At 46.2% G+C, this 27,542-nt stretch overlaps 1 protein-coding gene across 4 annotated transcripts in view; it reads left to right on the top strand.

Annotated features, from left to right (window-relative positions):
* Positions 1-1,466: 1,466 nt before the first annotated feature.
* The window catches only part of LOC137307317 (zinc finger protein 148-like), a 118,935-nt gene continuing 92,859 nt past the window's right edge, over positions 1,467-27,542 (top strand). For 3 of the 4 annotated variants that reach the window (XM_067976788.1, XM_067976787.1, XM_067976786.1), the window contains exons 1-2: positions 1,467-1,577; positions 4,898-5,239. In XM_067976788.1, coding sequence (XP_067832889.1) covers positions 4,910-5,239 — 330 coding nt within the window. In that variant the 5' untranslated portion in view covers positions 1,467-1,577; positions 4,898-4,909. Of the gene's footprint in view, positions 1,578-4,897; positions 5,240-7,217; positions 7,343-27,542 lie in introns of those variants that run through there. The other variant, XM_067976789.1, reaches the window with a different exon arrangement.

Raw genomic sequence — 27,542 nt, 5'->3', positions numbered from 1 at the left:
CCTTCTCTACCTCATCCCCTCAATCTCCCCCATCCTCTATCCCAACTCCCCCAACCTTTCCCTCTCCTCTGACCCGAAGTCCACTGTCACTCTCTTCTCCTGCCCTGAACCCCTGCCACTTTGTCGCTGTTCACCCCAGTCCCATATCTCTCCCCGCTCTGTCTCTCTCTCTCCAATGTAAACAATCTTACAACACCAAGTTATAGTCCAACAATTTTATTTGAAAATCACAAGCTTTCGGAGGCTTCCTCCTTCGTCAGGTGAATGTCAGGAAATCCTTGAACCTTTCGCATTTATATTCAGAGAACAATACCTGGTGATTACAGATAATCATTCCAACTGCCCGTTGTCAAGGCAATCAAAGTGTTCAGACAGAGAGGTGTTACCTACAGGACCACCGAATATACAAACGGCCAGAACACAAAACAGAGAGAGGGGGAAACGTTTTGTGTTCTGGCCGTTTGTATATTCGGTGGTCCTGTAGGTAACACCTCTCTGTCTGAACACTTTGATTGCCTTGACAACGGGCAGTTGGAATGATTGTTTATATTTGTCAACCCCAGTCCATCACCGGCATCTCCACATCATCTCTCTCTCCACACCAGCCGGTTGTGTCCGGTCACCCATAGGCGGGGGCTGACTCTCTGCCGCACCAGGGGTGATGTCACCGAGCTGGAGCCTTTTCTGAGCGGCAGCCGGTGAGGTCACGCAACGGGGAGGGTCGCTACTGCGGCCGGAAATTTAAAGCGGAAAGATCTCCTGGGTTGCTAGCAGCTGCGCCCGCGAGATCCATGTCCCATTCGGGGTGTCTCCTGAACAATCCGGGAGGTTTGGCAACCCTATTACTAGCCTTTGCCCCGATGCATTTTCAACAACACCAGTTTTCATTTATATAGTGCCTTTAATGTAGAAAAACGTCTGAAGGTGCTTCACAGGAGGTGCAACCAGACAAAAATGGACTGAGCCAAAGAAGGAGACATTAGGAGGAGTGACTAAAAGCTTGGTCAAAGAGGTGGGTTTTAAGGAGGAGAGGTTTAGGGAGGGAATTCCAGAGTGTATGGTCTAGACAGCTGGAAGTTCAGTCTAATTACAGATCGTAGGGCTGGATTTGAGTTGCCAGCTTGTTGAGGGTGTTGGGCTATTGTAATACAGATTTCGAATTGTTAAGATCAGGAAACAGTCTGATGAGATTCCAACCTGATTGCATTTGAAGAGATGGTGCTGGATTTATCCTGAAGAAGATAATACACACCTTTTACACGGCTACACTTTCAGACGAAGATGAGTGAGTCTCAACTCCTTGACAGGTTCTGTTGGAGGACACATTTGCTGTATTGGAATTTGCCAGCAACGAAGATGGCGGCGGCGAGCAGTTGCTGCGGGCGGCGATTTGCCAGCAGCTGTCATGGCGGCGCGGGCTTCAGCTGCCGCTGTGGGACGGATGCGGTATTTCCCGGCGTGCTATAGGCGGTCTCGGCAGGAGGAGGGGGGGGGGTGTTTTTTTTTTGTAAACTTGCCGTCCGACATTGAGGCAGGAGAGCCGAGTGGTTGATGTTGTGAGGAGCGTCTCTCCCCCGGTGAGTCTCTCATTCCTCCCTCTCCCGCTCATTTTCAATCGTGAAACGGGGATCGCGGGGCCTGGATCGTCTTCAAGCGGGCGGGCGGGAGAGAGAGAGAGAGAGGGTGAGGGGAGGCCCGGAGCTCAGGCTGCGTTTAGTTGACCGGGCCCAGCCTGAGCTTCGCAGGCACTTTGTTCGACATAAACCCAGAATCTAAGCCCTAAACCCGGGGGGGGGGGGGGGAATACTATCTTAAAAATACACCTCAAAGCAGCGCCGATGAAGATCTTTAGTTATGGGAAGAATCCCAAAATCAAAGCTGGACTTTGGCACCACATCCCCGGCTGGGAGACTCCACAAGCCCGCGGCGCATCTCAGATGCTAAGATGGTGTTCAGGCCATCCTGCAAGGCCTGAAGTGTTTATTTAAAATAAGGATCCATTCGAAAAACTGGAATTTTGGTGGCTGGTTTACATTTTCAAAAGATATTTCAGACAGCCCTAAAAGCCCAAGAACACTGGTGGCAGCTTTAAAACGAACTCCACAGCTTTAATGTGGGGTGGACTCGGTTTAAAAAGGTTCCTGCATCTAATCATCTTGGGACGGTGCTGGTCTATAGGTGATGTGCACTTATTGCTACTTCGACTACCCTATGTGCTCTTGCAATCATTTTTATTTCCCAAAATATCCACAAAGTAAGGGTTAAATCCATCCGGATTCATGAAAAAAAAAACTGTAGTGTCCCATAGTTACCCCCCTTCTATGCTTAAGAATTTTACACCTGCTGAAAATCCCCAACTTCCTCTTAATTTTTGAGTGTGAAAATCGTGCAGTTCTGGTGGGTGGGAGGAATTTGGGGCGGAACTCTTTGATTACTGCCTTTGGTCTGAAATTCTGGCGGGGAAGTGCACACAGGTACTTCTGTCACTGTCATTGAAGGGGGTGGAATTTGCAGAATGATATTCCCCTCCACAAACACCCATCAAAGCAAAGGATGCCTGCACAGTGCAGTACAAAAGCATTAGTGGAGCCCATAATGTAGTTAGGAAACCAGCAACAGAGACATTGCCAACACTTTTTTAAAAAAAGAACTCTCCTCTGGTTAGAACAGCCCTCCCCTCAATGGAGTGCAAAGTGCCGTTCCAATATTCCTAGTCCCCACATCAGGCACCCAGGAAGCACCTTAATCCTGGGGACAGACACTTGCTCCCTTTGTGTAAATGACCCTGTCCCCAGGATTTGGAACGGGGGTCAATGCCAGGCCAGAGGAACTGGTGTAAGTCTCTCCCCATTTTATTTCTGGCGGGATAGTGGCTCACCAGCAATTTTGGGGCTTGACTTTCTAACAGATTGTTCAAAGTGGATGCTAAAACATTTTAATGACGTGGATAGGGAACAAACAGTTTAGGTTTGTCATACCCGTAATGAGGCTCGGGGGTTCTTTGCGGCTCACCCCTCCACCTCTGGCCCTCGGCAGACCAGTGTGCCTCTGAGCCTCTAACCGCAGCCCAGCACAGATGTAGGCAGTTGACTGGGCTGGGACGAAGTGCTGTTCGTTCTCCTTTTCTTCCTTTCTAGCTAAAAACAACAAGGATTAGGAGGCAGTTTCCGTACACAGGGTAAAATAGAACTATTAGTCTGTAAGTTTTACTTCCCTCTTCCCTGGGGAAATGCCTGGCTTCCACTTGGCAACTGCCTACAACAGTCCGACTCTGCTTTTGTGCATCTGCCTCGGCTCTATCCTCTGGACCTACCTACCTACCTACCTCCCTCCCTCCCTCCCCCATCTCACCACCTTTAAAAAGATTTGCAGAACCCATCTCATATTTCCCTCCATGGCTTGGTGTCTGTTCTTTTATGTATTCTAATTTATTTGTTCTTTTTATCTCCCCACCTCCCTTCCCTGGTAAAGTGCGGTGGGATGTTTTCTACATTAAAGGTCTGATATAAATGCAAGTTGTAGATTGAAATCAGGAGCTTATTGTTTGGGGGAATTGCAGGTGCTGACCTGCATCACATCAGACTGTGATGTAAAGTTTAACAGCATTCCTGAGAGTAGGCTCCCAAGCAAGGCATTGCTTGGGAGAGTGGCCTTTGACAAAATGTCATGCAACATAACTTCAGGTCGAAATGGTGCTGACCTTTGCTCTGATTATAGCCTGGGCAAAGACGAAAGCTAAGTGGTGCGCACAAGCAAATCACGTGGCTTTTGAATTGGGGGAAAGATGGGCACAAGGACCATGGCAAGGAAAGGGAGGTTGGCAACGGGGCAGTCGTTTGAAAGGACAGAGGGGTTGAGGGTTGATTTGTTTTGAAATGGAGGGGATAGTGCCTGAGGAGAGGGTCATTGAGTATTTTTAAGGCTGAGTTAGATAGATTCCTGATTAACAAGGGAGTCAAAGGTTATAGTGGGTAGACGGGAAAGTAGGGTTGAGATCACAATCAGATCAGCCATGATCTTATCAAATGGCAGAGCAGGCTCGAGGGGCCGAATGGCTTACTCCTGCTCTTAATTCGTATGTTCGTATCTACAATGTTACCTAACATGGAAGCTGGGAACAGATGTTGGGCGGTCAGCAGCTTAGTGGGAATAGCGTCAAAGGAGCAGGTGGTGGGTCTCGTGGACGAGGCCATCATCTTCTGCTGGTGCTTGTGTATTAGCTGCTGATCAGTGGAGTTCATAAACTTTGTGTTTTAAAATAAAGATCCCCAGTCTGTGCTGAGTAAGATTTTTGGTTGGAGCAGTGGTGGGGGTGCTGTGATTGACCTCAGTGCTCCAACCTTTGGGGGAGAGAGATAACGTCAGCTGCTCTAAGGCAACCCCTGTTGGAAAGTGCATGTGTGGATGTTGGGATCGGGTTCAACTGTGACCCCTCTTTTCTCTTCTGCCACTCCCCCCCCCAGTCAAATAGGCTGTTTACATTCACCATTGAGGCTCATAAGTGAAGAATGGCTATTTGTGGTTTACTCAATGCCCTCAGGGCAACCAAGAATGGGCAATAAATGCTGCTTTGCCAGTGTTGCCCACATCCCAAGAACAAAATAAAACCTCGGCGAGCAAACAGGGCTGCTACCATCTGTGGAACTGTCTCCAATCAGGAGTCAGTGCCTTAAGGGGAGAAAATTTAAAGAAGGGAGGGTAAAATGTGTTTTCTAAAGTTGCAGAGACATGGAGGGCTGTAAATGCATTACACTTTGGAGTACTTCTCTACACCGATCTTCCTGTCTAATCTCTGTACTGCAGATCGGATTGGTCCCTGTCTTGATCATTAACATCTTTTTATGCTAGGGTTATTTTTTTTCCACAGTGACTTCTAACGATTATATTTGTTTTACAGTATTCCAGCCAGATGAGCAGGGTGGATGGAATTTCAGATCATCCCAGTGTCCCACTAGGCGGACAACAGCCCCTCCTCGAGTACAGGAGAGCCCCCCAGCCGGCACCCCTGGTAGACAATGCCATGTTACAAGACAACACCAGCGAAGTTGGGATCTTGCAGGACAGCTCTGTCAGTCATGAGATGGTGGGTTCTCACAGTCTCCTGCAGAGCAGAACAATCAGTCATGAGGGAATGATAACTGACAGCGACCCGATGACTCGAAACACCATGAGAAGTGCAGATGGAGTAGACAGTCGTGTTGCTGTTACTGTAACACAGGGACTGCCCTGTGCACCCCAAGTAAGTACCTTGTTTTTTAAAAAAATTATTCTCCTAAAGAGATTTGGGAGTCCAAGTACACAAATCATTAAAAGCCAGTAGACAGGTACAAAAAGCAATCTCAAAGGCTAATGGAATGTTGGCCTTTATCTCAAGGGGATTGGATTGTAGAAGTGAGGAAGTGATGCTTTAGTTGTACAGAGCCTTGGTCAGACCCTATCTGGAGTACTGCGTTCACTTTTGGGCACCGCACCTCAAGAAGGATATATCGGCCTTGGAGGGGATGCAGTGCAGATTCAGCAGAATGATACCAGGGCTGAGGAGGATAGGTTGCATAAACTTGGCTTGTATTCCCTTGAGTATAGAAGATTGAGGGGTGATCTGATGTTTAAATTGTTAAAAAGATTCTATCGGGTAGATACAGAGAAACTATTTCCTCTGGTGGAGGAATCAAGAACAAGGGGACATAATCTTAAAATTAGAGCTAGGCCACTCAGGAGGGAAATCAGGAAGCATTTTTTCACACAAAGGCTAGTGGAAATCTGGAACTCTCTCCCCCAAAAGGCTGTGGATGCTGGAGGTCATTTGGAGCTTTCAGGTCTGAGCGCGATCGATTTTTATTGGGTAAGGGTATCAAAGGATATGGAGCAAAGGCGGGTAAATGGAGTTGAGGTACAGATCAGCCATTATCTAATTGAATGGCGGAACAGGCTCAAGGGGCTGAATGGCCCACTCCTGTTCCTATGACCTTAGACGACCCAAAGCACTTCATAACAAAGGAATTACTTTTGCGGTGCAGCCACTGCTGTAATGTAGGTAAACGCAGCAGCCAATTTCTTACCCTACTGCGAATGGCTGGCGAACACATCAGCAACATCTCTTATATAGCCCAGACATTGTGTGACAGGGACGGGCACTACCTCGTCTGCCCATGGAGGTTCACAAACCTATAACTCTGCTGCCAAAAAGATGGTAGCCATCGACACCACAAACTGCCGGCTCACAGTGGAAAGGATAACCAAAAAGATCAACAGACATTTAGATTGCTGCAACAGGCAGTCGCAGCAATGGAAAGCAATACCACCCACCAAGGACAGGCTGCTATGTATGGCTTACTCCCCATCGATCAGCATCTCTTATGTACACTGGACCACATACACTATGCCAACAATGTACAAATGTATAACTGTTGTAAATGAGAATGATTACAATAACAAAGAACACTAATTATAATCAATGTAATTGACAACAGGATAGTGAGCTGATTAAAACTTGTGATGCAGTGCTACAGAGACTGGAGAACTGATTGAAACTATCAGTAGATGGGCTATTTTTTAATTTCAGAGATTTATTCATACTGGTCAATCACTTGTGGTGTTGCACATGAGGAGTGAAGTCCACGTGGTCTTCAGGTGAAGTGGGTTTAGAAGGTGGGAAATTAGTTGGACCAGGGTGTGCAGACGTAATTCAGTTCCCATCGTAAAGTCATTCATTCTGCCCTTATTTTTATATTTCAATTATAAATTCCTATGTCCACATTTATAAAGGAAACTGCCGATACAGTCTCTCTGCTGGGTGGGAAGAGTGTAATTACAGTGTGACCTGTTTGCATAGGCAGTTTCTTTACAAATGTGGACATAGGAATTTATAGTGGAAAAAGTTGACAGGAAGTATGGGCAGATGTGAAACTTTTAATATATTACAGATCTGCATTTCATTTGTGGTGGGGCTACATGTTGTGAAATAAGTACAATTTTAATTTGTTTTGTTACAAACTTTACTTGGGACATTTCAGTTACTGAGGGAAAAAATGGTAGGTTAATTTTTTTTTCAAAAAGCATTTTGAGTGAGTCGATTGGTTCATCTTCTTTCTTTTATTGGCAGGTTCTCCTGACTGATCATTCAGGGTTGGTTGCTTTTATAAGACCATAATAATTTCTCATTTGGTAGTTTTCAGCTCTTTCCCTGCTTTTAATTCATATGTTCCTTACCTCTTCAGTTTTGATTTGCTGCTCTTTTACTTCAACAAAGTGTGACGAGTGAAGTGTATTAATTACAAGAAGTGCCCGCTATACGCAAGACTTTTAATGTATTCCGACTAGATCTTCCATGGCGTTACACACGGTCAGTCTCCCACTTGCCTGTCTCTTTTGTTGTCCTGTTGCTGTTTGTCTCTGTTCTCTCCCTCTGTTACTCTTCTCTTTTGCTCCCCTCTCCCTATCTCTGTCTCTGTCCCGTTCTACTTTTTCTTTTTCTTTCCTTTCAGGTGGGAGGTGGTAGGTGATGTGGCGTGGAATAAAGCCGCTGAATTCTACAGGCCTCATTTTCCAGTGGTGGGTGCAGAGGAAAATGTGGACTGAATTCCTTGGTGGCTTGCTTCCTCTGCTTTGTCTCCATCGCTGTTGGTTCCCCACTCTTCCCTGGTCCTATTGCAGCCCCATATCTCTTCATCCTGCCCCTCCCCTTCCTACCAGCCCATTGCTTCCCCAACCTCTTTGAACTATGCTCTGAACCCCTATATTGTTTCCTCCCATCCACTTCACCCCTGCATCCACTGATTTTAAAGTCATTATGGCTCTATAGGTAGACCATAGCAATGTAAGTGCTTTAAAAGCACTTACAGTGCTATGGTCTATAAATTGTTGGTTTCCTGGTGAAGACAACCTAGAGCAGGACTGGACCTGGACGGGTGATAGAATGAGGGCTTGCGGGTGGCAGTGGGCTCTGAGCAGGATTAGGTCTGGACCCCAGTGGGGAATGGTCAGAGGCGTGAATGGGAGTTGTGCAAAAGGCGATGGGCCCAGGTGGACAACAGGTAGAAGCTGGAGCTGGGAGAGCGCTGCAAAGATGGGCAGGCACAGAGTAGACAAAAGAATCCTAGACTTGTGGAGGCAGCAGCAGGTAAGTAAATTTAATAAATTAAATTGAAATAAAACTTTTTGGTGATGGTGGGAATTAAAAGTAACCTAAATTTAGAAACTTGTATCAAAACTTACCTGAAGGGAACTGGAGTTAAATTAAAAAAAAAATTACATGCAGCTACACCTGGAGCAATAGAGCAAAGTGGCTGCATCACCCAATGTTAGGATGGCTGAAAGGTAAGTATAATGGTAAGTATACATACCTATCCCAGACATCACAAAATTGCGCACGGGAAAAAAGCGAGATAAACCGGAAGTGTGTGCTAGATGCAAGACTTTTCATACATTACTAGTGGATCCCCTCCTGTTGCATGGCTGACAGGAAGTCAGAGGATATTTTATCAAGAAGTGGACGTCATATGGTGTGGGTGACGGTAAGTGATAGGATGTAGTGTGTGGGAAGGGTTATTGGTTATGTGCAATGTGGTGTGAAGGTAGTTTGGGGTGAAAAATATTTGATAGGAATAAGAGTAGGTGAGGTAGAGTACTAAGTAATGAAGGGGTGGGGGGGTTAATGAGTAGTTGAGGGGCTATGGAGTACAGTGGGTAGTGAGTGGTGTTGGGTTGGAAGTGAGTAATTAGTATTTGGGGGAAGGGTAGTGGGTATGGATGTAATGAGAAGTTGAGGGGGGGGGGAAGATTGGATGGTGGGTATTGAGGAGTAATAGGTATTAGGAAGGATAGGGGATTTTAGGGCAATTGAATAGTTTGGAAATCAGTGGGTAGGAGACATTGGGAAGGAGGGAAGTTGGTGGTGGCAGAATGTAGAATGGGATAGAGGACTATTTTGAGTTGGGCCAATAGGGTGGCACTGGGATTTGCCCAGACAAAATCCAACTACAATTGGGAGTGCATCACTGATACAAATGGGCCAATCAAACTAAAATGTTTACAATTAAATAACAATCAAAATGGGATAGAGGCAAGAGTTGCAGTTTGAAATAAATATAAATTGAGAGGAGCAGACTTAGATGAAGAATGGAGAGCTAGCAGGATTGAAGTGACCAGAAGGAGCATGCAGGAGCAGAAAGAGGCAGCCACAAAGAAGAGAGAGGGAAGACAGAGGGAGCTGCAGGGAGAGAGTGGACACCAGCATGGTCAGGAGTGGACAGAGTGGGCAGGACTGAAATGGACAGAAGGAGCCATGGATCGGGGTGAAAGAGGAAGGGCAAAATAGAGGGAGATGGCCACAGAGAAACTGGAACCAAAACCAACAGACCAGTGAAGTAGAGTCTGGCATCTGGGCCAAAGAATGAAGCAGGAAAGTGGGGAGTAGCCTGGAACCTTTGGTGGGGAACAGGGCTGGGTCAGGAGCAGAAGGAGCAGTGCAGGATCGCAGAGAAAATGAGGGGCTGAAGCAGAAAGAGGCAGCCACAGAGGAGTGAAACTGAAATTGACACAGGGAACCCTGGAGGAGCAGAGAAAGACTGGGGCTAATCCAACAGGCAGGGCGTATCGTTGAGTTAGTGAGTAGAGTTGGGTTGCCAAGCCAATGAATGAAACAGGTGGTGGGAAGACTCCAGGAGTCTTAAAGTGGGCCAATATCATCAGTGCAATGGGCGGTGGGAAGAGGGGAACCTCAATACAGCAGCAAGCTGTTAGAAGGACAGCAAAGGGGTCAGATGTGGGGTAGGCTAAGAGCCAGTGGTGAGATTGGGGAGAAGCCTGAAACCTGAAAAAAAATCCTTTTGGGGGTCTGGGGGCAGAAAGAGCAAAGCCTGACTGTGGCGTTGGTGAAGCTCATCATGGCAGGGGCTGGTGAGAAGCTTTGGGGGTAGTGGCACGGGAGAATGCGACCTGAATTGCCCTTGGCCCCTTTTGGACCATCGGGTGCCACCCTTCCACCTCACTCGTTTTTGTCGGTCTCTTTTACTGACCCATCCATGGCCTCTCTTGCGCTGTCAGGCAACCCCACCCTGCAGCTTTCACCATTGCCAGCCGGTTCCTGCCTTAAAGCACTTAATGCACTATTAGTGAGTTTGCTGACATATGCAGTCTTCAATGAAAAAATTAAAAACCAAAAATGACCTTATAAAATGCTAAAAACTCATTAATGATGTAGTTTCCAGGTTTTTATTGCATTAAAAAAAAATCTGTAAGCTCCAAAAATGGTTCAAAAGAGGAAGTTTTTAATTGACTTTTCAACTAAAATAAAGAGGGGAGAGGCTTGTTGTGATTGTCATGTTCCAATCAGGAGGAATGCAATAATTCAGATTCATCTTCCATCTAGGTTTAAATCATTTGGGGAAAAAACCTGAAATCCCCTTCAACCTTTTCATTGAGGAATGTAATACATTTTCAATAAACAATCTTTGTTTCCCTTTTTTTAAGCAAAGAAATCACAGCTGCTGTTAATCATGAGTGTTGTTTAAATGAGTAGTTTATAATAGAATCGGAGTAATTAATATTTTAAATTTGGGACTTGCCTGAAATAATCCTGCAAGAATTCAGTCTCCAGTTTGTTTCAAAATCCTTTGGGAAGAGCAAAGAAACTCACAGGATGAGGGAACACATCATTTTCTTCAACTCATAAACCCACTGGTGAATGCTGGGAAAGTCTGAAAACCAAAGCTACTCTGAAGTGGTTGGAAATCCTAAAGCTGATTAAATTTATCCACTGAATTGTCTTGTGTCTTTTAATGCCTTCCTTAAAGACTTTACTTCAAGGCCTCAGCCCATCTGCAAAGTCTGGGCTTCGACTGGAATTTTTTTTCTTCTGAAAAGTTTCAAACCACATCTGTGCAGTCTGAGCACGTGCTGTTTGCAGAATTTCCCAGTCTGCAATCTGTACGTCAACAGGAGTTGAAGGGTAGAGGGTGATTCCCTTTGTCCAGTGAAGATTTGTCAGTTTCTTTGCTTTTTCCCCAAAGACATTACAAACAGGAGATTGAATTTTTAAAGGGACTCATTTCAGATAGGTCTAATTTAAAATATTTACAGCTTTTTTTCTTCCTTTCTAACTGGCAACAAAGCTTAAGTTTATTGAGAATGGATTTCTTTTTCCTCAATAGAAAAGTTCAAAATTCAGTTATAAACACTCTTTTCAACTGCTTTTGAGGGTTTAGGGATTTTTTTTTGTATTTAAAACCTGGGGAACTGCATAAACAAAGTTTTGAGTATTTTAGTTTGTTGATGGAAGTTTACGTTTATTGTAAAGGCTGTATAAGTGAGCAGACTCATATTAACAATGCACTAATTGCTGTAAGGCAGAACATAAAGACAGGAACTGGCTGACGAACGGGAAATAGGTGACTGGTTGGGGATGCCTGTTGACATAAAAGGGGCTGTTACAGGATTGAGGAAGGAGTTTGAAACGAGTTTGGGGCAGTTTAGATCCCAAATCCCAGGCCCCCTCTACAAGCTGCTAAACCCTGCACCTCCAAATACTGCTAAATGTCAGCAACCCCAAGTTCTACCAGACTCTGACACCCATCCCCCCCGCCCCCCTCACTCAAAGTTCCCAAACCAACTTTTCAGTCCAGGTGCACTCCAGCACCCCCTTCTCTAGACTTCTTTCCCCCTACCTACCCCTCATATTGAGATATGGGCCCCCCCTCAGGCTCACAAGATCCTAGAATTCATTCCTGGTGCTCCCTGATCCCAGGACATTCAGCAATATCTCCAGACCTTGGGATATTCTTCTGTATGTTCCCAGGACCCTGTAATCTCTGGAATCTGTCCTAGTGTTTTCAGAACCCCCTCTATAGTGTTTGCAGAGCTGTGGGACCCCATCTCACTGTTCTTAGACCCTGGGACCCCTCTCAAAATACAACTAGACCCTGAGCCCCCATTCCATTGCTGCTAGATCTTGTGCTGCCCCAGTGCTGATGATATTACTTGGCATAACATCCCGACATGTATAAAATCTCAAACTACGTGAACAACATCATAGAAGATTTGCTAGCAATATATTAAAATCCTTGAGTTTTTGTGACAGTTGGTCATGGTTCACTCACTGCTGTATGATACCCCATAACATTAATTTCAGTGCAGTCACAAGTATAGCCTCTGATTTCCCCCTTCCTCCATTGGTAATGCTGTTGTGCTTGCTCTCTTCAGTGGCATTTGGCCTTCCATTCGCAACAATACTTGCTGCAGCCGTTGATTTGTTCAACCTCTCCCTCATCGACATCTTTGATGCCCTGTTCCCAGCAAAATTTTTACTTTCTTCTATCTCAGTTCCCCCTGCTATGGCCTCCATCTTCGCTCCCTCTATCCATTAGTGCTGGTGGTGGGCTCTAGTCGTCTCATTAAGGATCACTGGTTAGGCCACTGAGGCACTTAAAAAAAAAACTGAGCAGAGCAGGCCCGGTCCATGCCTCGTTGCTAACCAATTTCCGGGATGGATCCTATACCACCCAGTCCCAGAGTGTGAAAGGACAGTGCGATAACCCACTGTATCACCCAGTTCCCAGAGTGTGAAAGGACAGTGTGTATCACCCAGTCCCAGAGTGTGAGAGGAAAGTGTGATAACCCACTGTATCACCCAGTCCCAGAGGGTGAAAGGACAGTGTGATAACCCACTGTATCACCCAGCCGCAGAGTGTGAAAGGACAGTGTGATAACCCACCGTATTACCCAGTCCCAGAGTGTGAAAGGACAGTGTGATAACCCACTGTATCACCCAGTCCCAGAGTGTGAAAGGACAGTGTGATAACCCACTGTATCACCCAATCCCAGAGTGTGAAAGGACAGTGTGATAACCCACTGCAACACACAGTCCCAGAGTGAGAAAGAACAGTGTGATAACCCACTGTATCACACAGTTCCAGAGTGTGAAAGGACAGTGTGATAACACACTGTATCACCCAATCCCAGAGGGTGAAAGGACAGTGTGATAACCCACTGTATCACCCAGCCGCAGTGTGAGAAAGGACAGTGTGATAACCCACTGTATCACCCAGTCCCAGAGTGTGAGAGGACAGTGTGATAACCCACTGTATCACCCAGTCCCAGAGTGTGAGAGGACAGTGTGATAACCCACTGTATCACCCAGTCCCAGAGTGTGAAAGGACAGTGTGATAACCCACTGTATCACCCAGTCCCAGAGTGTGAGAGGACAGTGTGATAACCCACTGTATCACCCAGTCCCAGAGTGTGAGAGGACAGTGTGATAACCCACTGTATCACCCAGTCCCAGAGTGTGAAAGGACAGTGTGATAACCCACTGTATCACCCAGTCCCAGAGTGTGAGAGGACAGTGTGATAACCCACTGTATCACCCAGTCCCAGAGTGTGAAAGGACAGTGTGATAACCCACTGTATCACCCAGCCGCAGTGTGAGAAAGGACAGTGTGATAACCCACTGTATCACACAGTTCCAGAGTGTGAAAGGATAGTGTGATAACCCACTGTATCACACAGTCCCAGAGTGTGAGAGGACAGTGTGATAACCCACTGTATCACCCAGTCCCAGAGTGTGAGAGGACAGTGTGATAACCCACTGTATCACCCAGTCCCAGAGTGTGAGAGGACAGTGTGATGACCCACTGTATCACCCAGTCCCAGAGTGTGAGAGGACAGTGCGATAACCCACTGTATCACCCAGTCCCGGAATGTGAAAGATTAGGGTGATAACCCACTGTATCACCCAGTCCCAGAGTGTGAGAGGACAGTGTGATAACCCACTGTATCACCCAGTCCCGGAATGTGAAAGGACAGTGTGATAACCCACTGTACCACCCAGTCCCAGAGTGTGAAAGGACAGTGTGATAACCCACTGTATCACCCAGTCCCAGAGTGTGAAAGGACAGTGTGATAACCCACTGTATCACCCAGTCCCAGAGTGTGAAAGGACAGTGTGATAACCCACTGTATCACCCAGTCCCAGAGTGTGAAAGGACAGTGTGATAACCCACTGTATCACCCAGTCCCAGAGTGTGAGAGGACAGTGTGATAACCCACTGTATCACCCAGTCCCGGAATGTGAAAGATTAGGGTGATAACCCACTGTATCACCCAGTCCCAGAGTGTGAAAGGACAGTGTGATAACCCACTGTATCACCCAGTCCCAGAGTGTGAAAGGACAGTGTGATAACCCACTGTATCACCCAGTCCCAGAGTGTGAAAGGACAGTGTGATAACCCACTGTATCACCCAGTCCCAGAGTGTGAAAGGACAGTGTGATAACCCACTGTATCACCCAGTCCCAGAGTGTGAAAGGACAGTGTGATAACCCACTGTATCACCCAGTCCCAGAGTGTGAAAGGACAGTGTGATAACCCACTGTATCACCCAGTCCCAGAGTGTGAAAGGACAGTGTGATAACCCACTGTATCACCCAGTCCCAGAGTGTGAAAGGACAGTGTGATAACCCACTGTATCACCCAGTCCCAGAGTGTGAGAGGACAGTGTGATAACCCACTGTATCACCCAGTCCCAGAGTGTGAAAGGACAGTGTGATAACCCACTGTATCACCCAGTCCCAGAGTGTGAGAGGACAGTGTGATAACCCACTGTATCACCCAGTCCCAGAGTGTGAAAGGACAGTGTGATAACCCACTGTATCACCCAGCCGCAGTGTGAGAAAGGACAGTGTGAGAAAGGACAGTGTGATAACCCACTGTATCACACAGTTCCAGAGTGTGAAAGGATAGTGTGATAACCCACTGTATCACACAGTCCCAGAGTGTGAAAGGACAGTGTGATAACCCACTGTATCACCCAGTCCCAGAGTGTGAGAGGACAGTGTGATAACCCACTGTATCACCCAGTCCCAGAGTGTGAGAGGACAGTGTGATGACCCACTGTATCACCCAGTCCCAGAGTGTGAGAGGACAGTGCGATAACCCACTGTATCACCCAGTCCCGGAATGTGAAAGATTAGGGTGATAACCCACTGTATCACCCAGTCCCAGAGTGTGAGAGGACAGTGTGATAACCCACTGTATCACCCAGTCCCGGAATGTGAAAGGACAGTGTGATAACCCACTGTACCACCCAGTCCCAGAGTGTGAAAGGACAGTGTGATAACCCACTGTATCACCCAGTCCCAGAGTGTGAAAGGACAGTGTGATAACCCACTGTATCACCCAGTCCCAGAGTGTGAAAGGACAGTGTGATAACCCACTGTATCACCCAGTCCCAGAGTGTGAAAGGACAGTGTGATAACCCACTGTATCACCCAGTCCCAGAGTGTGAGAGGACAGTGTGATAACCCACTGTATCACCCAGTCCCGGAATGTGAAAGATTAGGGTGATAACCCACTGTATCACCCAGTCCCAGAGTGTGAAAGGACAGTGTGATAACCCACTGTATCACCCAGTCCCAGAGTGTGAAAGGACAGTGTGATAACCCACTGTATCACCCAGTCCCAGAGTGTGAAAGGACAGTGTGATAACCCACTGTATCACCCAGTCCCAGAGTGTGAAAGGACAGTGTGATAACCCACTGTATCACCCAGTCCCAGAGTGTGAAAGGACAGTGTGATGACCCACTGTATCACCCAGTCCCAGAGTGTGAGAGGACAGTGTGATAACCCACTGTATCACCCAGTCCCAGAGTGTGAAAGGACAGTGTGATAACCCACTGTATTACCCAGTCCCAGAGTGTGAAAGGACAGTGTGATAACCCACTGTATTACCCAGTCCCAGAGTGTGAAAGGACAGTGTGATAACCCACTGTATCACCCAGTCCCAGAGTGTGAAAGGACAGTGTGATAACCCACTGTATCACCCAGTCCCAGAGTGTGAAAGGACAGTGTGATAACCCACTGTATCACCCAGTCCCAGAGTGTGAAAGGACAGTGTGATGACCCACTGTATCACCCAGTCCCAGAGTGTGAGAGGACAGTGTGATAACCCACTGTATCACCCAGTCCCAGAGTGTGAAAGGACAGTGTGATAACCCACTGTATTACCCAGTCCCAGAGTGTGAAAGGACAGTGTGATAACCCACTGTATCACCCAGTCCCAGAGTGTGAAAGGACAGTGTGATAACCCACTGTATCACCCAGTCCCAGAGTGTGAAAGGACAGTGTGATAACCCACTGTATTACCCAGTCCCAGAGTGTGAAAGGACAGTGTGATAACCCACTGTATCACCCAGTCCCAGAGTGTGAGAGGACAGTGTGATAACCCACTGTATCACCCAGTCCCGGAATGTGAAAGATTAGGGTGATAACCCACTGTCCATTTGTGACACTTTAAAATCCAGGGCAAGGTTGTGCCTTCTGTTTGCATTATGCTGCAAACAAGGAAGCCACGATTGACACTATGGGCTCGATTTTCAGAGCGGGTGCGTTCGTGGCGGGGGGGGGGGCTCCGAAAATTGGGGTTTCCCGGGGCTTGTCCGGAGCCCGGCTCCAACCCGTCCACTTCCTGGTTCCCCAGTGATGCACTTCGATGCGCACGCAGCCCCCGCATGCGGGACTCCTGCCGGCAATTAAAGCCGGCGGGATCCCACTTAAGGCAATTAATTTGATACTTCAGGTTGTTAGCAGACCTGATTTTAGGAGGGGTGGGATTTTCATCTAAACTGAGAGTGTTTCCCGTACTGGGGGAAACACTCCTAGTTGAAATGGACGTGTTGCAGCCACCAGCCTGTGGCAGCTGCAAAGGTCCATTTGACAGGTGGAGGGGGAGACCCTCACTCATTGCAGGAGGCCACTCTGTTACTTTGGACAAAGTTTGGCCTCCACCACCCTCCTCCTAACAACAAAATTCACCAACTTGCAACCTCAAACCCGGTGTGCAGACACATTTACCTACCTTGCGGACCCCCTCAAACGTACGTCTTCTGGGTGGGGGCCGCCGTAGCTGCAGTCATGACCTCCTCGGAGGACGAACAGCCTCGCCGGCCATGCCGTACACCTCTGACACATGGAGCTCCACAATACAATGCTGTGACACATCCACCTGCACAGCAGGAGGGAGGGCAACCGAAGAGAGAGATGCATCGCAGAAGGTACTACCCTCGCCAAAGGGTCTACAGACCGAGGCTCAGCTTCCTAGACCTCTCTGAGGAGCAGTGCACATGGAGGCTCAGAGTCACTCGACATGTGGTCGTGGACATCTGCAGCCTCCATGATGTCGAGCTGCTCCCTGCTGGCCCGAGCACCATCTTCTTACCTGTCGCTGTCAAAGTCACCACTGCCCTCAACAACTTCTCCTCCGGTTCCTTCCAGTGTGCCACCGGGAACATTGCCGACGTCTCTCAGTCGTCTGCACAAAACAGCCCTGCAAATACACCTACACCCACTCTGCAGTGACACAATGGGTGGCATCAGGTGTGATCCTCAGGAAAGGGCATTGTTGCACAAGGCCATGGAGAACCTCATGAAAGGGCATTATTGCACAAGCCAGTCAAGAATGGCCAAGACGTGGCAATAGTGGTGACAATATAATATGTAATGTGAGTTGATCAGAAATCAAATATAAGTAAAAACCATGACAAACCCTCAAACACCCTTGTGCATCCCCTTCATGCTCACGACACGTTTGCCTTATGCTGCCTACTGCACATACGTGATGCATGCCCTGTGGCTGCAGCACAGGTAGTGGCAGGTTGGGTGAGGCTGACCGTGAAAGAGATGCATCAGAGGGTGAGTATGAGATAGAGCCATGAGATTGTATGAGGATTGGGTTGAGTGGTAGTGGCGGGATGAGTACTGGCGAGGTGAGTAAGTGCAGGTAAAATGAGGATGAGGGTTCAGTGGGTGTGAGGAGTGATGTGATAGGGTAGTGTTGGCAGTGCAGAAGGAGATGTGGGGTGGGGGCAGTGATGTGGCAGTTGGAGTGTAGGGGAATGAGTAAATGTACTCACTTTGGCTGACCTACTTAGGTCATTGAAGCGCCTCCTGCACTGTATGCAGGTACGTGATATGTTGGTGGTGCTGGTGACCTCCTCTGCCACCTCGAGCCAAGCCTTCTTGGTGGCAGAGGCAGGCCACTTCCTCCTGCCTGCCAGGGAGAAGATCTCTGTCCTCCCCCTCCTCCTCACCCCATCCACTAGGACCTGGAGTGAGGCATTAAACCTGGGAGCAGCCTTCCCCCCCTGGGCTGCCCCATGCTGTAATTTTGGCTCCTTTCTGCAGCATCAGTCAGTGAATGACTGCCCCTTTAAATAGGGCTCCTCCAGCTGACAGCCTATGATGCGGGTGCGCAGTCCGCCCGCTGAGCAGCTTTCCAGCGCGAAACCCGGAAGCCAAGATAAGTGGCTTCAATTTACTTGCGATCGCATGCGGAGCACCCTGAATTCACTGGGCGCGTTACCCACATGCCCAGTCAACCCCCCGCTGCCAACCCACCTCCCTCCTAATATCGAGCTCTATGTCTGTATGATACCTGCGACTTCCAAGTCAATATACTGGACAAAACTCCATTTAAAAGAGAGATTAGTGCAGGGCTTTATTTAGGGTTGGGTGGGGGAGGGAAGAGAAGTATTTTAAGGTTAAGGCATTCTCCACATAATTCATTAATAAAAAGTTATATATTTATTTTCCTGCCTACTAGGTTAAAGGTGTTCCTGGAAGCATGCTGTAGAAGTGCTTTGTGGGTCTCCTAACCAGGAAGAATTCTATTGATAATGGGTGGTGGATCCATCAGCAGCTGCCATAGTTGTGGGAGTGGGGATCAGCATTGCTCGTGAGTTTGAGTAAGCAGTGTTTTGTAAGGAAAGGAATATTACACCATATAAAACAATGTATGAATCTTTTTCTGAAGTACAGGGGTATGTTTCTTTAAGGTTACAAAATCTAAATGCTGTTAAGCTAACACTGGGCGCGTTTATAAGGAGGCCAGTTAAAAGTCTGCAGACATTGAGGCTCTAATAATTAACGTTCCTGGAGAATTTGCTTGTCTCTATACTTTTGTTGAAATGTGACACAGAAATTTGAATGTGAAGCTTGAAGTGCAGCAGAGAAATGTGTTAACCAGGGCTCGCTCCCTCATCTCCAGCTACCCTTCCACACTCACCGGTCCCAGCACCAATCACGTAACCTCTTGATGAAATGTGAACAGAAGCAACAAAAAGTACCAGTGAAGGTTAAGTAACCAGCAGGAAACCAAGCAGTCAAATCTCCCATTTTTTTAATGCTACGATTCACAAACCTGCAAGTAATCCAAAACCAACCAATCAAATCACTCAATTAATTTAGTCATACTGCCTTTGACTACCACTTTCCTTCTTCACTCAGGTGAGTGTGTACAGCTAGAAATCACCACCACTGCAAGGACTGCAATGAATCAAGAAGAAGGCCCACCACCACCTTCTCCAAGAGACTTGGGATGGGTAATAAATATGGCCTTGCCAGGATCGGCCACATCCCGAGCACAAATATTAAAACAAATTGACCTAAGGAATAGATTAAAAAGTGATCCTCTGCCAAAAAAAGTAACTAAACGTTTCTATAAAATTGATTATTAAATGTTAGAAATGCCTGCAAGAAGTTTCCCTTACATAGATGTGCCCTTCTGACTGGAGTTTAAAGCTTGCGTTGCAAATCTGCCTGGACCTGGGTGCTGGTGATTTCCAGCTGCTGTAGACAAATTCTGGATATATGTTTGAGAGAGAGAGGCAGAGTTGAGTTGAGGTTTAACCCTGTTCCTTGGGAACCATAATACCCACAGTGCACCAAGACAACCAGGGAGAAAGGACTGGGATAGTTCTGGCTTCTGTGAAGAAATTCTGAGAGGTGCCTTATGGGAGTTGTAGTTGTTACCCTGCTGTAGAACCATGGTACCCAGCATGCACTGTAATAACCAGGCAGAACATTTACAAACAATATCAGACATCAAATATAAGTCATTTTTTATTTTTATATAAACTATTAAATAAAAATGCAGGGCCAATGGTATTGTTTGGGACGAGTTTTTATGTGGCTGCGGAACAGTGATTGAAGCGTGACCAAAGGGAGATGGTTATAAGGTGGTTTGAAGCTGAACTCGAGCATTATTGCCAGTCAGCTGACTAGGGTGAATGGTCACTTGTCATTTGAAACTTGCCATTGGTAAAACCCAAAAAGAGCATTCAAAAGCAAAATACTGCAGATGCTGGAAATCTGAAGTAAAAACAGAAAATGCTGGAAATACTCAGCAAGTCAGGGTTAGGGTTAGGGTCTGTGGAGAAAGGAACAGAGTTAACGTTTCAGGTTGATGACCTTTTGACAGAACCCAGTTCTGATGAAGGATCATCGACCTGAAACGTTGACTCTGTTCCTTTCTCCACAGACCCTAACCCTAACCCTAACCCTGACTTGCTGAGTATTTCCAGCATTTTCTGTTTTTACTTCAGAAAGAGCATTGCTACACCAATGACCACTTCAGCAAGACCTATAAATCCACTGGGAAATAAGGAGGAGAAAGCATTTTTTTGATAACCATGTGAATAACGGAGACAAGGGAGCAAGGTTTTGGGGAGGGAGGAGTGAAGAATACATTAAGTATTGCTTCTAAGAAAATACTGCAAACTCATTGTGGGTGATAGAACCCTTACATGTTAGCAGAATTCCTATGGCATTGCTCATAGTGAGTCAAAGGATACGCAGTTTTATAATGATAGAAACATTATACCATGAAACTTCATACCATGAAACTTCAACGTTAAACAGTGCTAGTGTTTTGCTTATCCCAGAGTGAAGGAGTTTTCCAGCCGGTTACTGTATTGGAAAGTCAGCACATGCCCCGCTTGCTGTCAATTTAAACCAGACTCTTATTTTAAACCGTCAGCTGCTTGCTTGCTGACTGTACAGTTACTTGTGTAGCTACAAGTTGTAAATCTACCCGCGTGCTACTCGGGCTAAGAGAGGCAGAATAAGGAAGTTGCAAAGCATACTGCTGATTCTCTTTTTTTTCCCTCTCTGCTGATCTGGCAGCACTGATTTGTAAGTTTCTAAGATCTCTGCAAATGTTGAATTCTGTGTTTTGTGATTGGTCACTGGACATTTATATGTCTCTCTGTCTCACTCACAGCTGTCACTAATTAGAATTTCTAATTCAACAAAACACAAAGCCTTTTTGCCTGAGAAACTTTCAAAATTCAATTCATATTTTACTTTTAAGAATTCAAATTCTCATTGAGCAGATTATTTTCTCTCTAACTTTTCTTTAAATCATTTTGAAAGGACATAGGAACAGGAGTTGGCCATTTAGCCCCTCAAGCCTGTTCCGCCATTCAGTGAGATCATGGTTGATCTTTGACCTAATTCCATATCCCTTAATACCTTTGGTTACCAAAATCTATCAATCTCAGATTTAAAATTAACAATTGAGCTAGCATCAACTGCTGTTTGCGGAAGAGAATTCCAAACTTCTACCACCCTTTGCGTGTAGAAGTGTTTCCTAACTTCACTCCTGAAAGTCCTGGCTCTAATTTTTAGGCTATGTCCCCCCTAGTCCTAGATTCCCCAACCAGTGGAAATAATTTCTCTATTTACCCTATCAGTTCCCCTTAAAGCTTGAAAACTTCGATCAAATCACCCCTTAATCTTCTAAATTCCAGGGAATACAGCCCTAATTTGTGTAATCTCCTCATAATTTAACCCTTGGAATCCAGGTATCGTTCTAGTAAATCTACGCTGCACTCCCTCCAAGGCCAATATATCCTTCCTAAGGGAAAAAATTCAATAAAAAGATATTGTTGGAGACTGAACAGAAGCATTATATCGGTTGGGCTAACTAAATGCTACGGATGCATCTTGGGAAATTATGCACATGCTTAATCTGCATGGTCTGCTTTCAGCTTAGAGTCATAGCTCTGGGCAGAAATATCAAGTCCAAGCCCAGGTGTTTGAGGGAGGCTGAGGCCTTCAAGTAAAAACTTCAATAAGACACAAAAGACAATTCAACATGTAAATTAAATCATGTTATTGTGAAATTGGTATTTTTAGGAATTTAATTTTTTTTGTTTAAACCCTTAGAACATTAAAAGTTTCAGTTACTGAAAAAATATGACTTTTTTTTCAGAAAGCATTTTGAATGATTTATGGGGAGAGGAATATACAGATGTCAGAGCCTGTAATTGCATCGTGACAGGAACCAGTTGACATAGGAAAATTGTACGGGAAATGTGGACGTAACAATTTACAACGCTGACACAAAAGTGTGGCCAAAAAATGTGACACGGAAGTAAGATCTGGAGGCAGGAAGTGCACGCAGATACATTTTTATTTATATTTTTATATATTAGTCGATCTCCTGTGGCAACGCGCAATGGGAGTTAAGATCAAGTGTAGTTTTCAAGTGAAGCAGGGTTAGAGGACAGGGCATAATTGGTCCGGGATGCACAGAATTAATTCGGTCCCCATTTTAAAATCATATATTCTGCCCTTATATTTCCATTATAAATTCCTATGTCCACATTTGTAATGGAAACTACCTATGTAAACTCGTCATACTGTAATAACGTCCTCCTATCAGTAGTGGTGCTGCAGCATCTTTACTGCCAGGAGTGTGTAATTACAGCATAACAAGTTTCCATAGACGGTTTCTATTATAAATGTGGATGTAGGAATGTGTAATGGAAAAGGTTGATAGGAAGTGGGAGTAGTTGTAAGGTTTTTAATATGTGGATCTCCCATGGTGTTTCTTATGGCGAGTCAGAGGATTCCCTGTTTTAGAACTGCAGGAGTGTTTATGCCATGTAGGGAATGACATCAGGGCGACTGATTTACAGTGACTGAATAAGTCAAATTCCATGGGGTCAATTTTGGTGTAGAGTGCAGATCGGGTGGGCACTGGGTGAGGCATCTGCTCTGTCTGCCCAATGACGTCAGCAGGAGGCCTGATCCATTTGTCTGGTCGGGCCTCATTTCAATGTAATTGGCTAATTACACTTCATATAGGCAGCTCAATGATTGGAAGGGCTGAAAACCTGGCGGAGCTGCTGCTACTTAAAGGGAGGTACACTTTTCAATGCTGGTTACAGGCAATTGATTTTCTGAATTCGCTGGTAAAATGACCTCGTTAAGGGCCCCCAGATTTTCTGAAGGAGCCGTGGCGTGCTCATGGAGCAAGTGAGCAGCGGCAAGGAGGTTCTCTTGCCCTCTGATGGATGCCAGCTGCCCAAGTAACTTTGCCAGCAACAACAGAGAGAGATCGCAGAGCAGGTCAATGTTGCAGCATTGAATCCATGACATGGCAGCAGTGCAGGAAGAAATGTAATAACCTCACCAGGACTGCCAAGGTAATACTCCCCTTCACAACTCTCAGTCTCTGCACCACCCAATTTTAGCCCCAGCACGAATAATCCTTCTCTCCCCTGCTTCCCATGTCTCTCCTCCAATCACTGCACCTCGTTCTGCTTGCACTCACACACTCAACACCTGTTACTACCCTCACAACTACTTCCCGTCTTGCGCACACTTGCTGCTTCTTCCTTTCATGTACACTATGCTAAGGGGCCTCAGATATTTTCAAACCCCTTCAGCAGGACACATAATACCCCACTTCCACTCTTCTTGCAGAAACTCGTACACGGCAGAAGGGCGAATGCAAGAACTGGAGGAGGTCCTGCCTCAGTGCACATGCTTACACCTATAGAGGAGATCGCCGTCGATATAATTGGTATAGAGAGGGCATGCTGCATTGGAGATCGGCAGCTTCGCTTTCTTCTATTTATACTTAACTCTCACTCACACAATCAAAAGCAAAATACCGTGGATGCTGGAAATCTGAAATAAAAACAGAAAATGCTGGAAAAGCTCAGCAAGTGAGGCAGCACCTGTGGAGAAAGAAACAGAGTTAACGTTTCAGGTCGAAGACCTTTCATCTCTCTCTCACACACTCAGCGTGACAACCTGGTGCATTATGCTGCCACTCATCTGCTACTGCTTACCCCTGCCACTACTTTCTAACCCTTATGCCTCGCCCCTCATTCTAGGCCTTGGGTGCTGCTGCAGCAAACGCTGAGGGGCAGAACCCCCCAGAAGATGCACCTTTAACCCACTCTCACTCTTCTGAGCACCAGCATAAAAATTGGCACCTTGCATAACTTAGGTGGTGAGTTAGAGGGGTCTGAACTGGGTGATTCACCGAGTGCTAGTGAGCAGCAGCAAGGGCAGGTGGAAGGGACGGCCCAGGAAACGACTCAAGCGCACGTCGTAGCTCTACTGAAGAGGACAAAAGATGCAGACTACAAGGGCCCAGCATTCAAAAGAAGGATGCTTTCAGTGCACCAGCAATTGTTCAATGCATTGGACTGCCTGCCAGGGAGCTGCAACAGTATGGCAGAGTCCCCAACCAACCTGTTGCGTTCTGGTGCATGGCATCGACACTCTGCAGTTATCCATGGAGTGTGTGGTCACGTCAATGGGCCCCCTTTACAGGAGCTGATGACACCAGTAATAGCATCTCTCAGGGATGCTCGTACTGGGGCCATGCAGGCTCTGGGCTTGACCATCTTCTCTGCCAGGGACAGGCTGTGAGGCTGAATGGATACGGGCTGGGGATGGAACATGTATTCTGTCCTGATGACAGCATGTCTGGATGCTCGTGACTCCCCTCCTTGTCCAATGGGTGGCTCCTTGTGTTGCCTCCGTTGCAGAGCAAAGCTATGCAGCAAACCGCAATTGTACAGGACACTCTCTCTGAGCTGTATTGTAGGAAGTCACCAGATGTGTCCAGGCATCAAAATCGTTGCTTGAGGACGCCAATGGTCTGCTCGATGAGAGCTCCAGTCTAGCCATGGATCTCACTGTAGCACAGTTCGGCTACTGAGCGTGGGTTCCTGAGAGGTGTCACGAGCCAAGTGTACTGGGGATAGCCCTTGTCCCCAAGCAGCCAGCTTCTCTCACTAGCCCTGCAGGGGCAAAGAGTTGGGAGTTGCAAGATAAAAGCATCATGGCAGCTGTCAGGAAAGTGGGCACAGGTCTGCATGATGCGCTGCTGATCATCACACATCAGGTGCACATTAATGGAGTGGAAGCCCTTGTGATCATGAAGGCAGTGGGGTCGTGTGAAGGGTGTAGTCAATGATGCCCTGAACTTGAGGGAATCCTGCAATCTGCGCAGACCTCTGAGCCCTATGCTGCTGTTTTGGATGTCCGTGGGGAACGTGATGAAAATGTTTGCTCATGGCATCAGTCACCTGCTTAATACAAGCATGGACTGCAGGCTGACTGACATTATTGATATTCCCTGTGGCAGCCTGGTAGGAGCCAGAGGCAGAGAAGTTGAGGCCTGCAGTGACCTTGACTGTAACAGGCCGAGCTGTGTTAGCAGGTTGCAGGTCTTGTGCGGAGCGGATGCGGTTGAGCTGGACTTGGGGACAGTCCTGGGCTCTGATAGAACTGGGGTCTGCTCCTGGAATTGAGCATTTTGGGGGGTTTCTTTGATAAGTGTGGTGGGGAACCCTGGGGTTTGGCTCAACTGGGGGATGGAATGTAAGGTATGGCTCACAGGTGGATTCCTGGTGTCTCAGCATTAAGGAGAGAGCATGGGTCTGACAGCATTGGTTTGGGGGGAATCCCATGTCAAGCAGCACTGGTAAACAGTGATCTCTGCGTAAACACTGAATTTGTTGTTTTGTGATTGGTTCCTGGATCTATGTGTGTGTGTCTCTCTTCGCTTTTCTCTATCTCCATCTTCTTTTCTCACACTCTTTTCTCTCTCTTTTTAAATTTTCTAATTACTAACAATCAACACAGGTGGTAATTAGAGCTTTCAAAATTCAACTTGTTTGTTTTTTATTTGAAAACAAATTAAGTGAGGAAAGATATTTCTCTCTGTCTCTGCGTCTGACAGCTGTTAATAAGTGGAATGTTTCTGGTAATCAGGTAGGATAATTAGAGATGTTTGCGTCAACATTTTTTTGAAAAGTGAGCTCAGTTACAATGAGGAAAACATTGTCTCTCTGAGCGTAATGCATTTTCTGATCCTTATAGAAGATGACGAAAACTACAACGGCAGTTGTAAGTCTGCCTTTTCTCTCTCACCAGTACTAGTATAAACACACAAGCTCTCGGTATAAATTTTACCGAAATAAACATTTTGAAATTTGTCTTTTTTTGTGAAAAACTTCTGAGCAGAAACTGCGAGAATATTCCGTCATTACAGCTGGCAGAATGGAAAACAGAATATTTTTAAAATGGTGACAAACTATTAAATGTTGGTGTTCAGAGAGATCTGGGTGTCCTCGTACAAGAAACACAAAAAGTTAGTATGCAGGTACAGCAGGCAATTAGGAAAGCAAATGGCATGTTTGCCTTTATTGCAAGGGGGTTGGAGTACAAGAGTAAGGAAGTCTTACTATAGTTGTACAGGGCTTTAGTGAGACCTTACCTGGAGTACTGCATACAGTTTTGGTCTCCTTATCTAAGGAAGGATATACTTGCCTTGGAGGCGGTACAATGAAGGTTCACTAGATTAATTCCTGGGATGAGAGGGTTGTCCTATGAGGAGAGATTGAGTAGAATGGGCCTATATGCTCTGGAGTTTAGAAGAATGAGAGGTGATCTCATTGAAACATACAAGATTCTGAGCAGGGCTTGACAGGGTAGATGCTGAGAGGCTGTTTCCCCTGGGTAGAGAGTCTAGAACTAGGGGGCATAGTCTCAGGATAAGGGGTCGGCCATTCTAGACTGAGATGAGGAGGAATTTCTTCACGAAGAGGGTTGTGAATCTTTGGAATTCTCTACTCCAGAGGGCTGTGGATGCTGAGTCATTGAATATATTCGAGGCTGAGATCAATAGATTTTTGGACTCTAAGGGAATCAAAGGATATGGAGATTGGACGGGAAAGTGGAGTTGAGGTCGAAGATCAGCCATGATCTGATTGAATGGCGGAGCAGGCTCAAGGGGCCATGTGCCTACTCCTGCTCCTATTTCTTATGTTCTTATGGAACTGATGCATCCTGGGAAATTAGATACACTGCACATCTTCAGACTACAATCCAAATTCAGCTCACAGAGCCACAGCTCTGGGCAAAGATATCAAGCCCAAGTGCAGGGAGTTGGGAGAGGCAGAGGCCTTTCGTTAAAAACTTTTAATGGAGGCATTAAAAGACAAAAAAGAGAATTCAGTTGATAAATTGAATCATGTTATCATGAAATGTGTAATGTTTGGAGTTTTTTATTTTGTTTAAACCCTTATTTTGGACATTAGAAATTTCAGTTACTGAGAAAATCTTTTTCAAAAATAATTTTAAGCGATTTATGGGAACTGGATAGCCTGATTGTGCAATTAGAGTAACGAGTTTATTTAGGCAAAATCCGTTATAAAAATGGACATAGGAATTTATAATGAAAAGGTCGATACAAAAAGTGTGACAGAAATATGAACAGGAAGTCAAGTTGTGCAGACAGGAAGTCAAGTTGTACAGACAGGAAGTGTATGCAAATATAAGAGAGAGCGAGGTATCGGGAGAAGTATGTGGATATAAGTAAATATTTCAGATCTTCTGTGGCCAGAGGTGAGTTACGTGTAAGAACATAAGAAATAGGAGCAGGAGTAGGCCAATCAGCCCCTC

This window comes from Heptranchias perlo, chromosome X, assembly GCF_035084215.1.
Source record: "Heptranchias perlo isolate sHepPer1 chromosome X, sHepPer1.hap1, whole genome shotgun sequence".
In the NCBI taxonomy this organism is placed as follows: Eukaryota; Metazoa; Chordata; class Chondrichthyes; order Hexanchiformes; family Hexanchidae; genus Heptranchias; species Heptranchias perlo.
The sequence above is the reverse complement of the archived record's forward strand: the minus strand, read 5'-3'. Positions and strand labels throughout refer to the sequence as shown.